Below are 13,686 nucleotides of genomic sequence, written 5' to 3' on the forward strand. Positions count from 1 at the left end.
TCCAGGGTCGGTACTCGGTATACCGACCCCAAATACGGACGACCCGCTCACGTGGAAGGTGACAGTTCATTCTCTATCAATGGGCCTAACCATTAATGAGCTCACCCAACATGGTATATAATGAAGAGGACAGCTCTCCCCCCAAGGTACGTCACATCCTTACTTAATTCTGCCACCCTCTAGTACGAACTCTAACTTGATCATCGGAGTGTCCTTGCAGGTAGGCACTCCCGCCGCGTCCAACTTCCGACGTTGATAGCACGTGATTTTCCTACGCTCCACGCCAGCTCGGGACTTCCCCTCTCCAGTCCATCACCCACCGACAACCCGAGGACACCAGGTAACGACCACTATAATCTGTCAATTTAGCATTCGAGAAAAAGAATAAAATAGTATGAAAATTTGATAGATCAAACATTTATTCTACTAACTCTTTTGTGCAGGTTTTATGGGTTTCATCTAACACTCCCGGAGAACATTTTTAGTTATCGCCTCACTTGTTCCATTTTGAGGGAGTTGATTCCACCAATAGTGGAGTTATTCACCTGATTTGTATTAGTTGGTAGGGTCAATACTAAGAACAGATTAAGCAGATTTGACATTATTGGTCAAAATGATATTGATTGTGTGTTGTGTAAAAAGGATTCTAAAAAGGGTTATGCTAGGTAACCAATAACTTTTTTGAACAACATGATCAACCACCAATCAAATCAAAACACACTACACCTTCAAATTACCCACCTAAATCTTAATATTAGAATAATCATCCGTACACCTAATGAAATGAACATCCGATATATCAATTGTTCACATTATTTAGTATTTTCATTGTCTACCTATACTTTTCTTTCTGAAAATGATTACCATTTGTTTCTGGGTTGTGAGTTTACTTGACGGGTGTGGTGTGTTTGGTTGTTCGCTTATAAGAGATTATATATGGTCTGTTCCAGAAACAATTAAGCAACACTTCAAGAGTTGGACAGGAGTTCTTGCTAGGAAAAATGAACGCAATAGGTGGTTGATTGACTTTTGTGCTATTATCTGGAATACTTGACTAAAAATGAATAACAGGATATTAAGAAATCAAGAAGTAAGTGTTGCAGAGGTTATCAACAAGTCGATTAGGAACTACAAAAAAGGGATAATTTTGATCCTTCTAGTTGTTAATGTCAATATTGGAGATGACTACAGTTTAATTTTTTATTTTGTTATTTAATAATTTTATGCTTTTTAACTGCTCTACCTTATTGTGTTGAACTTTTTGTTTCCAAAATAAATATGCTAAGTTCTTCTCTGGTATTTGTAAAATATTGTATGTTCTTTTTAAAAAAATTTTAAAGTATAGTTCAATAAAATTTAAAAGTCTATTTTAGTTTTTGTTAATAGGTTATTTGGCTAATATTGACGTGACAAGTTAGATAAATACTAAATAGTAGCATAAGGTTGTCATCTTATGAAGAGAAAAAAAAAAACAAAAACAAAAAACAAACATGTAAACTCATATATTTTGAGTTAATACATATTTCATCATCTTTATATTTTATTATTCTAATCTAACTACTTACAATTTTATCTTTTATTGTTGCATTGAGTTAGGATCCGGAGTACATAAACAACTAAATACAAACAAAATAGAAATATGATTAATTATTAATATTAGCTTCTAAGAAAAGGAATATCCAAGAGTTTAACGATTACTTACCTAAAATGATGTGGAGAAGAAGAATATCTATCTCATGCTACATAGTCAAGAAATGCGATTAAATTTCCTAAAGTTGATTCTCACTAGTTAGTTCTCCAATCAATGCATGTTTGGAAGGACAAAAGACATCATGAAAAAGGCCTCTATGCTTGTTTCCATGAACTACAAGTCAAAATTTGAATTTTCATGGCAATAAAACAAGAACAAGTTGTCTATGATCTAATTTCAAGGTTAAAAATGTATGAGACTCGGCGATTAGGAATGTTAAAAATGCCTCCATTGCACATGAGAAGTCGCGTGTCACCGTCTCAGTTTTATAAACAACGCATTTATGGGGAGTTTCAAATTCAAAGCTATACTTTTTCATTTTTATACTTTCCTTACTTATTTGCCTTAACTCGAATTCAACTCTTTTAAATAGCCAATAACAAGTGCAACTACCTGGCTACCTGCTATCAACTACCAACTTTTTATTTTATTTTTTTAGAGTAAATATGAATTTAAATTATTATAAAAAATATTTAAAATAAATGAAATAAAACATTTAAAATTTAAAAAATATCTAAAATTAAATAAAAACAAACATCCAAAATCATTGTAAAAATAATATCCAAAACCTAATAAAAAAATTTAAACCGTAACAAAAAATATCTAAAACCTAACAAAAAAAGAGATATCCAAAATTATTTTAAAAAATTCAAAACCTACAAGAAAAAGGAGAAGAACGGCGCTGTAAAAGAATATCCAAAATCTAATAAAAAAATTTGAAATGTAATAAAATAAATATTTAAAACCTAAGAAAAACGAGATATCAAAAATTATTTTTAAAAAATTTAAAATTTAACAAAACAAGACATCCTACATTATTAGAAAAAGAATATTCGAAGACTAATAAAAATAATCTAAAACTATTAAAAAATCATCCAAACTAAAAAAAGAAATATCTAAAATATAAGAAAAAAAGCATCTAAAACTAATAAAAAGAATTGTCCAAAACCAAGAAGATATTGCAAAGGAAAATATCTAAAATTATTTAAAAAATTATCCAAATTCAAAAAAAAAAACATTCAAAACATAAGAAAGAGAAGCATTCAAAATTTAAAGGGAAAAAACATCATAAACTAGTAAAAAATATTGTCTAAAACCAAAAAGATCCTGTGTGAAGAGATGGAAAGAGAGGTCGCGGCTAATTACAAAGATGTGGGGAGCACGATGTTCTTTTCGTCGTCCACTAGCATGGAAAATAATGTGGTTGGTAGTGGGTCTTACTCACTGGGTTTATGGTGCGTTGCCATGGTGTGATCCGCGACCTTCTTCTGCGTTTAAACTCATGCGACGTTGTGGTGTTTGAGATGGAGAGACGTTGAGGCGGCCGGTGGCAGAAAAAGGTCGTGTGTCATTGGTCAGCAGCATAAGTAGTGGCCTAGATATGAGACGAGTGAACGACGCGATGTATGGCTATGGAAAGAGAAATAAGAGTTTGTGTGGTTTTTTTATGGTAAAAATAAAATTAAAGTGATTTTATAAGGGTTATTTTTATTTTTTGTATGAAAATTTATTTTGAATTTCTCTAGTGAGACAATGAAGAATTTTGATAATGTGTACAATGGGTTTTAAATTTAGTCCAGTATAAGAGAAAAAATAATAACAAATTTTTTCAAATTATCTAAACAAAAAAACTCAAACAGTTATTTTAAAAAATTAATCATCCTAACCGTAATTTACTAAAGCATTTCGCCCAAACACTCTCCTCCTCCCTCCAATTGTCTGTAACTCCTACCTTTATCAATCATCCACCTCTCCGGCATTAGAAGCTCTTTCATTAGTTATCATTGTCCATTCTTAGTGAAAATAACCATCTAATTAAGATAAAAATAATCATTCGTATACTTAATGAATTGAATATTCAGCATATTTTAATTATATATATATAACTAAACTCAATTCAATCAAAATAATCATTCGTATACCTACTAAAATGATCATCTTAAACTAGCCATTAAAATAACTTTGTGTATATATTACTGGAAACGAATTATGTCACGTTCTATTTTTCCAAGTCTTCCAAACGAAGTTGAATTGGAAGTTCATTGGTCAAGGGATGAGTGTGGTGACGTTTTATTTAGCCACGGTTAAAAAGAATTTGCACAATTTCTATCTCTTCAAGCGACACCATTTCTCTTGTTCCTTTATGAAGTGAAAAAAACTATTACATAAAGAAAAAAAGATTGTGAGGATGATGTGCAGCGGCGCTTGTCAACGATGAAGCCAGTGGTGTAACTGGCACCGGCAAACTCAATGTCGAAGGAGCGGCATGTGATTGTGGAGGAGGCTGCGACAGTGTTGGTATAGCCGACAGCGATGCAGGGACACAAAATGAGGACCAGAGAACGATGACGACGAGAATTAGCCGTGTATTAAAGATTAGAGTGAGATTATGAATAACCATGCATAGTGGGAAGGAATTTAAATGCTAATCCTAATTTTTTAAATTTTAAAATTTAAAATTAAATAATTAATTATGTGATTTTTAATTTAAATTTTATTTTTTAATTTTATTGTACATAGTATACACTAAAATCATTATCTCCTAATATTTTTTCATATTTTTTAGTTGATTGTATGACTAATTGGTTAAGTATAATATTTCTAAGTCTAATTTTCAAACATCACATTCTTTTATATAAACTTCAAAACAATGTCCAAGTTTCTTACGAGACAATTGAAGAAAAAAAAATAGAAAATAAATAAATAAATAAAGGATAAATTTGTCGGTCCCCTTGACACACAAGATTTGATATATTTAGCCGCTAAAAATATTAACTATTTTTGTGTGAATAGTCGACTTTAAAGTATAGTTCGTTTTTTTCTGCTCGAATTCACTTTTTCTTAGACAAGAAGGATGATAGGTTAGTTTTTCTTAAGAAAGACGACAGTAGAAACACTCTAAGTTCAAGTTAGTAAAAGTATATGATAAATATGAAGTTATTTAAAATGAATAACCTAATGAGACACAGATTTTTTATTTATATAAATTAAATAATTCTATTAATTACCGATTTACATAATTTTTAGCATTTTTACCAAAATACATTGCATCTCATATTTCATTTACAGTGTAAACGAAATAATTTTGAATGCATTTCGTTTACAGTTTTACCGTGTAAACAAAATACGTGAAATACATTGATTTCCACGTATTACGTGTGCACACGTATTTAAAAATTTTCTCATATTTTGTGTACGTTTAAAATTATTTCATTTACACTGTAAACGAAATATGAAATGCAATGCATTTTGGTAAAAATGCTAGAAGTTATGTAAATTGGTAATTAATAGAATTATTTAATATATATAAATAAAAAATCCAATGAGTTACTTATATTTATAAAAATGTTGTGTTTGGGACGGTTATAAATATTTCCAAAACTGATTTTGCGGAGTTAGTTCATTATCTTGTAACTGTGTTTTAGTGACCTTGTTTAGAGAGAGATTTACGAAAAAAAATTTACACCGATTTGAATTGGCAAATACTTATTTGATTTTATAAGATAAATCTGTTAAGAGAGACTTACTCTATATAACACGTGTTTAAATGAACTCTGATTTATAATTTTACTTGATTCGAATTATAACCAACAGATCATCAACCATTAACACTTTATAAAGTCTATATATCTCTATATGATATTAATCAAATTTTCATCCCTTCATTTTCTGCATAAAGACAAAAACAAATGGTTAACTTGACTAATTGTGTACTATAATAAAACCAAAAAACTTATCTATTTTTGTTAAGGTGCATGTTATGGGTTTATATATATTTGCCTAACTTACTAAAATGAGATAAAATTTAATATTTAAATTAAAAAATATAAAAATAAATAATTTTTTAATATTTAAAACTTACCATAAAAAGTAACTTCGGCAATTTCGATACCAAAGTTACAGGCACCATAAAATTGGCTTTTTGTTAATTGTTCCTAGCCCCAGGATACAAGATATGAAATTTTTACTAAAATTTGTGGTTAATAGAAATATTTTATCTATCTCATTCTCTAAAATAAATTTGTCTATTCATAATACTGTTTTAAAATATTTGTATTTATGTGACGTACACACATTAGTTAGCTAAGGAATTAGAGTTACCACATAAGTATATATTGAACTCAAATGAATACTGAGGCTTAGCTTGTTTGTTTAGCCCAATCCAATTCCAAGCATGGAAGTGGAAGTGCCAGCAGTAGCAGAAGGCAGCAACGAAACTCAAAAATGGAGTGTGGCAGTGGATTCAGAGAACAAGGCCACAGAATTCAGACTGATGTCCATAGCCAAACCACACATGAGAGCATTCCACCTCTCATGGATCTCCTTCTTCTCATGCTTTGTCTCCAGCTTTGCAGCACCGCCCCTCCTCCCCATCATCCGGGACAATCTCAACCTCACCGCCACAGACATCGGCAATGCAGGAGTGGCCTCAGTCTCCGGCGCCGTCTTCGCAAGAGTAGCCATGGGGACAGCCTGTGACTTGGTGGGCCCTCGCCTGGCCTCCGCCTCCCTCATTCTCCTAACTGCACCGGCTGTCTACTGCACCTCACTCATCAACTCAGCCACCTCCTATCTCCTTGTCCGCTTCTTCACCGGATTCTCCTTAGCTACCTTCGTGTCCACGCAATTCTGGATGAGTTCCATGTTCTCTGCCCCTGTTGTAGGCAGAGCAAATGGATTCTCCGGCGGATGGGGGAACCTTGGAGGAGGCGCAACCCAACTCATCATGCCATTAGTCTTTTCCCTCGTCCGAGACATCGGCGCCGCACAATTCACGGCCTGGAGAATCGCATTCTTTGTCCCTGCGTTCTTCCAGATGCTCACAGCATTCTCTATATTAATATTTGGACAGGACACGCCAGACGGCAACTTCCAGAGGCTAAAGAAGTCAGGGCAGAAACCAAAAGATGAATTCTCAAAAGTTCTTTTCCATGGTGTTACTAACTATAGAGGCTGGATTCTGGCGTTGACTTATGGATACTGCTTTGGTGTGGAGTTGACTATTGATAACATCATAGCTGAGTACTTCTATGACAGATTCAATCTCAAGCTGCACACTGCTGGGATCATTGCTGCCAGTTTCGGATTGGCCAATCTGTTCTCCAGGCCCGGTGGAGGCTTCATATCTGATGCAGTTTCAAAGAGGTTTGGGATGAGGGGTAGGCTCTGGGCCTTGTGGCTTTGCCAAACATTCGCTGGTGTCCTCTGCATAATTCTTGGGCTTGTTGGATCTTTGAGTGTTTCTGTTGTTGTTATGATCATATTCTCTGTGTTTGTTCAAGCTGCTTGTGGCATGACCTTTGGAATTGTTCCTTTTGTCTCAAGAAGGTTTGTGTTCTTCTTCTTCTTTCATTCTCTTTAGAGTTATCTTTAGTTCCATTGAATTGCTTTCCATTTTCTCCAGAGTGCTCTTTTAGTCAAGTTCAGACTCATTGACACAAACAGGACAAAAATAGAAGTAAAAGAAAAAGTGGAATAGGATAGGTTCTTTTTTTCTTTTTGGAAGTCATTGATCATCCTTACCTATGTACTTGGTTGAGACATTGAATTTGATTCTCTGGCATATAGTACATGGTTCATGCATCATATTTCTCACCTATGTAATTGGCTGAAACTGGGAATGGGATTCTCTGGTATAATTTAGATATCTGTTTCAACTCCTATTTTATTTCCATTAGATTAGAATGTGATTCCCACTTGATCACTCAACTTTTGAGATTTGATGTCTATAAACACCATAACTCTTGATAATGATGATGTTCAGGTCATTAGGAGTGATATCAGGAATGACAGGAGGAGGAGGGAATGTGGGTGCAGTTGTGACCCAACTAATATTCTTCAAAGGATCAAAATTTTCAAAAGAGAGGGGAATTACACTGATGGGTGTGATGATCATAATATGCACCCTCCCCATATGTCTAATATATTTCCCGCAGTGGGGTGGCATGTTCTTTGGTCCATCATCAAAGAAAGTTACAGAAGAAGACTACTATCTTGGTGAGTGGAACTCAAAGGAGCAAGAGAAAGGGTCACACCATGCAAGCTTGAAGTTTGCTGATAATAGTGTTAGTGAGAGAGGCAGAAAACACAACACTTCAACAAGACCTAATGATGAACCAACACCAACACCAACATATGTTTGATTATTTATTTCCCCTTTTCGAAGTTGTAATAATATTAATGCCTGTTCATAAGTTTGCTTGCTGAACAATACTGTTTGATGAAACTTTGATTGCATTCTTCCTCGGCTTCTTCCAATTTTGAATTTCTTCTAGTACATCCCAGCATCCCATGAAGACTTTAATTATCAATCAGTGCATGAAACTTGAATTACAACCATGTTTGGGAAACAATAAAACTTCAGTTCAAACAAGTTTAAAAGTATCTCATTTAATATCCATTGATTATTACTAGAATAATTATTTTCCTAATATTACTGCTTAATTTAATACAATGCTAATTCATTTAATTTTTCCCCTATCAGTAAGGTGGTAAGTCTTTTGCTATAATTTGTATGTTAGTTTTTTCTTTTTATGTGATATCTTTAGGTTAATGATTAATTCAACGCATATCAGAACTTCATTTAAAGATTTGTCGTTGATCAATAAGTTGTTGACTTGTTTAAGCAAATTAGAGAATTAACCATTAAATTAATCTAAGTTAGTTTTTTTTATCTTAGTTATAAATTTCTTTTTTTTTTCTCGAGTAAATCCCCATAGTGATCCCCGAGATTGACGCCGTGCACCAAAATCGTCCTGAGATTCCAATTGCACCAATTACGTCTTTGAGATTGAAAAAATTGTACTATAATAGTCCCTGACCCGTTTTTCGTTAACGATGCGCTGACGTGACTCGATGACGTGAATCTTTGGTGACAGGTGTCACCTCATGGTTTGGCCACGTGTAACGGATGATGACGTGTCTGTCAACGACACGTGGCATGCTGTGAGTATGCCACGTGTCACAATGCTATTTTGCCACGTGTCAAATTATACTGTTACATGTGGCCAAACTATAAGGTGACACGTGTCACTCAAAGTTCACGTCAGCGCATTGTTAACGGAAAACGGATCAGGGACTACTATGGTACAATTTTTCTAATCTCAGAGACGTAATTAGTGCAGTTGAAATCTCAGGGATGATTTTGGTGCACGGCGTCAATCTCGGACTACCGAGATTTACTCTTTTTTCTCATGGAAGGAGTTTCTTTTTTGTTTTCGGTCAGAAGGATTTTTTTTGGGTAATATGGTCAGAAGGAGTTTTGAGACAAGAGAGATAGCCATGGTTCATGCTAGCCCAGTCCAATACAGAATTTAAATAGGCCTGTAGAAAGAGCTAAGCCCAAGACATACAAGAACCAAGTCCCAACCAAATTCTGGTTGTTGGTCTATCGAATTTTTTGCTGAGTGTTGACCCAAAATGAGTACGAATAGAAACAAATAGGCCTTAGAGCATGACAGGTCCACGGTTGAAGTTTGACACGAGTTAAGCAAAATTCTAAAAAAAAAAAATTTTGAGATAGAGACTTCACCAGTGGCAAGTGACGTGCAACTCTCAATTCTTTGTCGACAAAATTTCTAGCCACGGAAAGCAAGAGATGAGTTGACTTGAGTGACCCGCCCTATATGGAACTTGCTTTCTCATTGGTCAATAACCAAACGAATAATGTAAACTAGAATTGACAAACAGGTTCCTACGAAATTTCCTTCACGCTTATCGTTTATGATCCCTTTTTTCGCTCATACATGATACAACAACGCTATTTGCTATCTTTATAGTAAACAAGCAAAAACTTTTTTGTGCTTAAATTGTTTAATTTATTTTTTAAAATAAAAAATTAAATGTTCAAAATTTGTTAAATATTAACAAGATACTCTCTCGACAAATTAAATACTATGTTAAATCCATAATAATCACCAGAAAAAGGAAGTAAATGATAAGTTCTTAAAGTTTACGAGAAAACAATAGATGGTTTTTTATTCTCATAATTCTATCTAAATAAGATTGGAAGTTCATCACAATTTTCTCTTTATAAAATTTAAAATAACATTGAATTTTTATTTTCCTGTTTTATAAATATTTAAAGAGTTTATTCTTATATATATATTTTTATAAAAATACATAATTAATTGTTTGTAATAAATCTTTTATATTAATAATACATGATTAGAAGATTGATCCACATAATATTTTGATATAGAAAAGGTTTTAAAACCACATGGACAGCACAAGTTGTGAATTGTATATATCCCCTTCACCTTTGTCAAAATGAGAACCCATTGATTTTACCAGTCATGGATTCAGCACCCTTTGTGGTTGTCCTCCTTCTCTTGTTCCTCTCTTGCTTATCAACTCCTTCGCTCTCGGACCCCAGAGCCACAAGGGCGGCCTTGCTCTGCACCAACAGGACCGAACCTGCTCCTTCCCGTCAACTCTTCGTATCAAACTTCCTTGCTGCCATGGACGCACTTACCCCTCTCATCTCAACTAAAAGGTACGGAGCAGTTATCAACGGGACTCGCAACTTAACGGTCTACGCCTTCGGCCAGTGCATGAACGATCTGTCTCAGCAAGACTGCAACATGTGCTTCGCCCAGTGCAAGACACAGATCCTCACCTGCCTTCCCTTCCAGAAAGGGACACGTGGCGGCTCTCTCTTCTTCGATGGCTGCTACCTCAGGTATTTAATTACTTGCTTTTTGTAATCGCTCAGTTAGTTAGTTAGTTAGTTAGTTACAGGCTTCGTCAATTCAATTCAATAGGTACGATGATTACAACTTCTTCAACGAGAGCGTCACCGATCGAGACACCTCGGTATGTAACGGCACCAGTAACAGAAACGGCGTCGTTTACAAGCGCAATGCTTTGGAGTTGGTGAGCAACTTGAGTCATCTGGCGCCCAAGAACGGCGGCTTCTTCGTTGGCTCATTCAGCCGCAAGAATGTGAGTGTTTATGGATTGGCTCAGTGCTGGAAATTTGTTAATGCAACTTCCTGTAAGAGCTGTTTGGCTGATGCTGTAACTAGAATCGATTCGTGTCCTCCCAAAGAAGAAGGGAGGGCGATGAATACTGGTTGTTACATGAGGTATTCCTCACAGAAGTTTTATTACAATTCAACCACTGTTGCTTCTTCTTCTGGGAATCATGGTGAGTCAAACTTTAAATTGTTAGATAGACGTACATGAATGTTTGCTGAGATTATTTGTTCTGATAACTTAGCATGAAAATCTTATTGTATGATAGGACGGCGCAAGCTAGCTATAATTCTGGCTGCATCTTGTGCTGCCCTGGCTCTTGTTCTGGCTGCTGCAACATTTGTTTACTTTGCAAGGAAGAATCTACTCAAGAGAAGAAGAGGTGTCATTTTGTTTATCTATCTAATTTTTGGTTGTTTAGCCAAACTCCTAATACTAACATTTAGTGCAATGTTATTTCTATATCAGATAGGCGACAGTTTGGTGCACTGTTGGACAGAGTGAACCGGTCCAAGCTAAATATGGCATATGAAATCCTTGAAAAAGCTACAAATTACTTCAATGATGCAAATAAACTAGGACAAGGTGCATCAGGCACAGTTTATAAAGTAATTATTGATATTGTTACCTCTTTCACACAACCAAATTATTGAATGAGCATCTAATGATGTTATACTTTCCTGTTTACTTCAACAATGTAGGGAGTTCTGCCTGATGGAAATGTTGTGGCCATAAAAAGGCTTAGCTTTAACACAACACAATGGGCAGATCTTTTCTTCAATGAGGTCAATTTGATAAGTGGTGTTCATCACAAGAATCTTGTAAAGCTTTTGGGATGCAGCATTACAGGACCCGAAAGCCTTTTGGTTTATGAATATGTGCCTAACCAGAGTCTCCATGATCACTTTTCAGGTTATTAACTATATATATGTATATCTGAGATCTGATGATAAATGCAAACCTTCTTAATTTGGTTATGGTTATTTACTTCTCCTTTTATCTGTTGCAGCTAGGAGGATTTCGCAGCCATTGACTTGGGAAGTGAGGTACAAGATCATACTAGGAATTGCTGAGGGCCTGGCCTATCTTCATGAGGAGTCTCATGTTAGAATCATTCATAGAGACATAAAATTAAGCAACATTCTGCTAGACAATGACTTCACACCGAAGATTGTGGATTTTGGTCTTGCTAGATTGTTTCCTGAAGATAAGTCTCACCTTAGCACAGCCATTGCTGGCACACTGTAAGTACACAACCAAAGAACTATGCTACGACATTATCAATGTTTAAACTATGATCATAGGCTTTAGGACTTTAGGTTTATATTCTTTGCATCACTGCTATGCATTGCGGTATGCCTAAGCAAGCAATCATTTATAACTGACTAAATGTTAATGATTGATAAACAATTCAATTTAATCTTACAATTTCTTTTCTGTTCATATTAGCGGTTATATGGCTCCAGAATATATAGTTTGTGGGAAGTTGACTGCAAAAGCGGATGTATTTAGTTTTGGAGTTCTAGTTGTTGAAATTGTATCTGGCAGAAAAAACAGCTCCTTCATCGCCAATTCATCCTCTATCCTACAAACGGTAACTGCTATCTTCTATATGCTTCTATACTATTTAATTTTATGCTTCTAACAAGCCAAATTTTCTTCATAGTTCTTGGACAACCTTTCCTTGGCTGATTATCATTTTTTTCCCTTCTGCATTTATAAAAGTTGTGGAGCCTTTTCGGATCAAATAGGCTAGCCGAAATCGTTGATCCAGCCCTCGAGGGTAACTTCCCTTCAGAGGAAGCATGCAGACTACTGCAGATAGGGTTGCTTTGCGCGCAAGCATCTGCAGAGCTGCGACCATCGATGTCAGCAGTTGTTCAAATGATTAACAATAGCCACGAAATTCCTCAGCCGACGCAACCGCCGTTTCTTAATTCTAGTTCTTCAGAACTCAGCAAATCAAGTTTGCCTGGATATAATTTTCAGCCAGGATCCATGACTCAGTCTTCAGGGGACAGCATGACAGAGAGTCTTATTGAGCCTAGATGAGACGTACTACAAAATGTTTCTCTTTTCGGCACACATTTGCTAAGGAACCTGATGACAGAGTTGCTGGCAAGGTTCATCGTTGAAGCTAGCAATGGCATAATCCATTAATCTAATGGTGGATGAGAGATGAGTGTAGCACCATGTTCCACACTTAATATGTACACATAATATTTTTTATAGGAAATATCTACTTGAGCATACATGCACACTGACATACCTTTAGTTAAATTTTGGTAAAATTTTGTACATTACAATATCATGTGTAGTTATGTTATATGAAAGAATCCATGAGTCAGCTAATTATGCAAAATCCAACTTTGTTTCCTTTGTTTCTAATTCAAGCAGAAAGATCACGTCTTTTTTTTTTTTAATTCATCCCTTAAATGTGGCACTCTTTCTTGGACAATGCTTGATCCTACCAACTAATTAATGAAAGTCAACCATTAAGGGTTGTAAAATGGTGCTCTTGCTGCGGAAGCAGCTCACACCGGTTAAGTAGTTTTCTAATAACATAATCACACCACAAACTCAACATAAAATATGAACAAATCCAACTTATAATATTGTTATATTTATCATTATACATTTGTATATAAAATAGGGCGTCGTTAACCAATTGCTTAAGGAACACTTATTAATAAGTGAATAAAAAATAATTTTGTTTTGTTTTGCTTAGGGGTTGGTACATAGTCATAGGCATAACCTTTGTAACTTGATAAATATATTCTAGATTTGTAGTAAGTTTCTAGAGGCTGCAACTTCTTGGTCGTTGCTGTACTCTTATTCTTTTTATCAAAGTTCTTATTCAACAACACAAGTATGCATATAGGTCCGTTCTATGAATTTTATACAATTTAAGTGTAGAATACAATATGTCCAAGTACTCATTCTAGAATTATGTCAAAAAC

At 34.9% G+C, this 13,686-nt stretch overlaps 2 protein-coding genes across 2 annotated transcripts; both read left to right on the forward strand.

Annotated features, from left to right (window-relative positions):
* The first annotated feature begins 5,815 nt into the window (after positions 1-5,815).
* LOC112791762 (high affinity nitrate transporter 2.5) lies at positions 5,816-8,008 on the forward strand. Its single transcript, XM_025834716.3, has 2 exons — positions 5,816-7,078; positions 7,515-8,008. Exons 1-2 carry the CDS (start codon positions 5,925-5,927, stop codon positions 7,891-7,893), a joined length of 1,533 nt encoding a protein of 510 aa, XP_025690501.1. The 5' UTR covers positions 5,816-5,924; the 3' UTR covers positions 7,894-8,008.
* A 1,492-nt stretch (positions 8,009-9,500) lies between these two features.
* On the forward strand, positions 9,501-13,088 carry LOC112791763 (cysteine-rich receptor-like protein kinase 3). The gene is made up of 8 exons (XM_025834717.3): positions 9,501-10,430; positions 10,513-10,898; positions 10,995-11,108; positions 11,195-11,334; positions 11,428-11,638; positions 11,736-11,970; positions 12,176-12,320; positions 12,452-13,088. Exons 1-8 carry the CDS (start codon positions 10,045-10,047, stop codon positions 12,776-12,778), a joined length of 1,944 nt encoding a protein of 647 aa, XP_025690502.1. The 5' UTR covers positions 9,501-10,044; the 3' UTR covers positions 12,779-13,088.
* Positions 13,089-13,686: the final 598 nt, after the last annotated feature.

The sequence above is a fragment of the Arachis hypogaea genome, chromosome 3 (assembly GCF_003086295.3).
Source record: "Arachis hypogaea cultivar Tifrunner chromosome 3, arahy.Tifrunner.gnm2.J5K5, whole genome shotgun sequence".
Classification (NCBI taxonomy): domain Eukaryota; kingdom Viridiplantae; phylum Streptophyta; class Magnoliopsida; order Fabales; family Fabaceae; genus Arachis; species Arachis hypogaea.

What these genes read in the sequence shown, in the direction of transcription:
- LOC112791762 (XM_025834716.3), top strand. Translation starts at nt 5,925, where the DNA reads ATGGAAGTGGAAGTGCCAGCAGTAGCAGAAGGCAGCAACGAAACTCAA. An exon ending in GTTCCTTTTGTCTCAAGAAG is followed by an intron (nt 7,079 to 7,514) that starts GTTTGTGTTCTT and finishes GATGATGTTCAG; the next exon opens with GTCATTAGGAGTGATATCAG.
- LOC112791763 (XM_025834717.3), top strand. Translation starts at nt 10,045, where the DNA reads ATGGATTCAGCACCCTTTGTGGTTGTCCTCCTTCTCTTGTTCCTCTCT. An exon ending in TTCTTCTTCTGGGAATCATG is followed by an intron (nt 10,899 to 10,994) that starts GTGAGTCAAACT and finishes ATTGTATGATAG; the next exon opens with GACGGCGCAAGCTAGCTATA. An exon ending in ACAGCCATTGCTGGCACACT is followed by an intron (nt 11,971 to 12,175) that starts GTAAGTACACAA and finishes TGTTCATATTAG; the next exon opens with CGGTTATATGGCTCCAGAAT.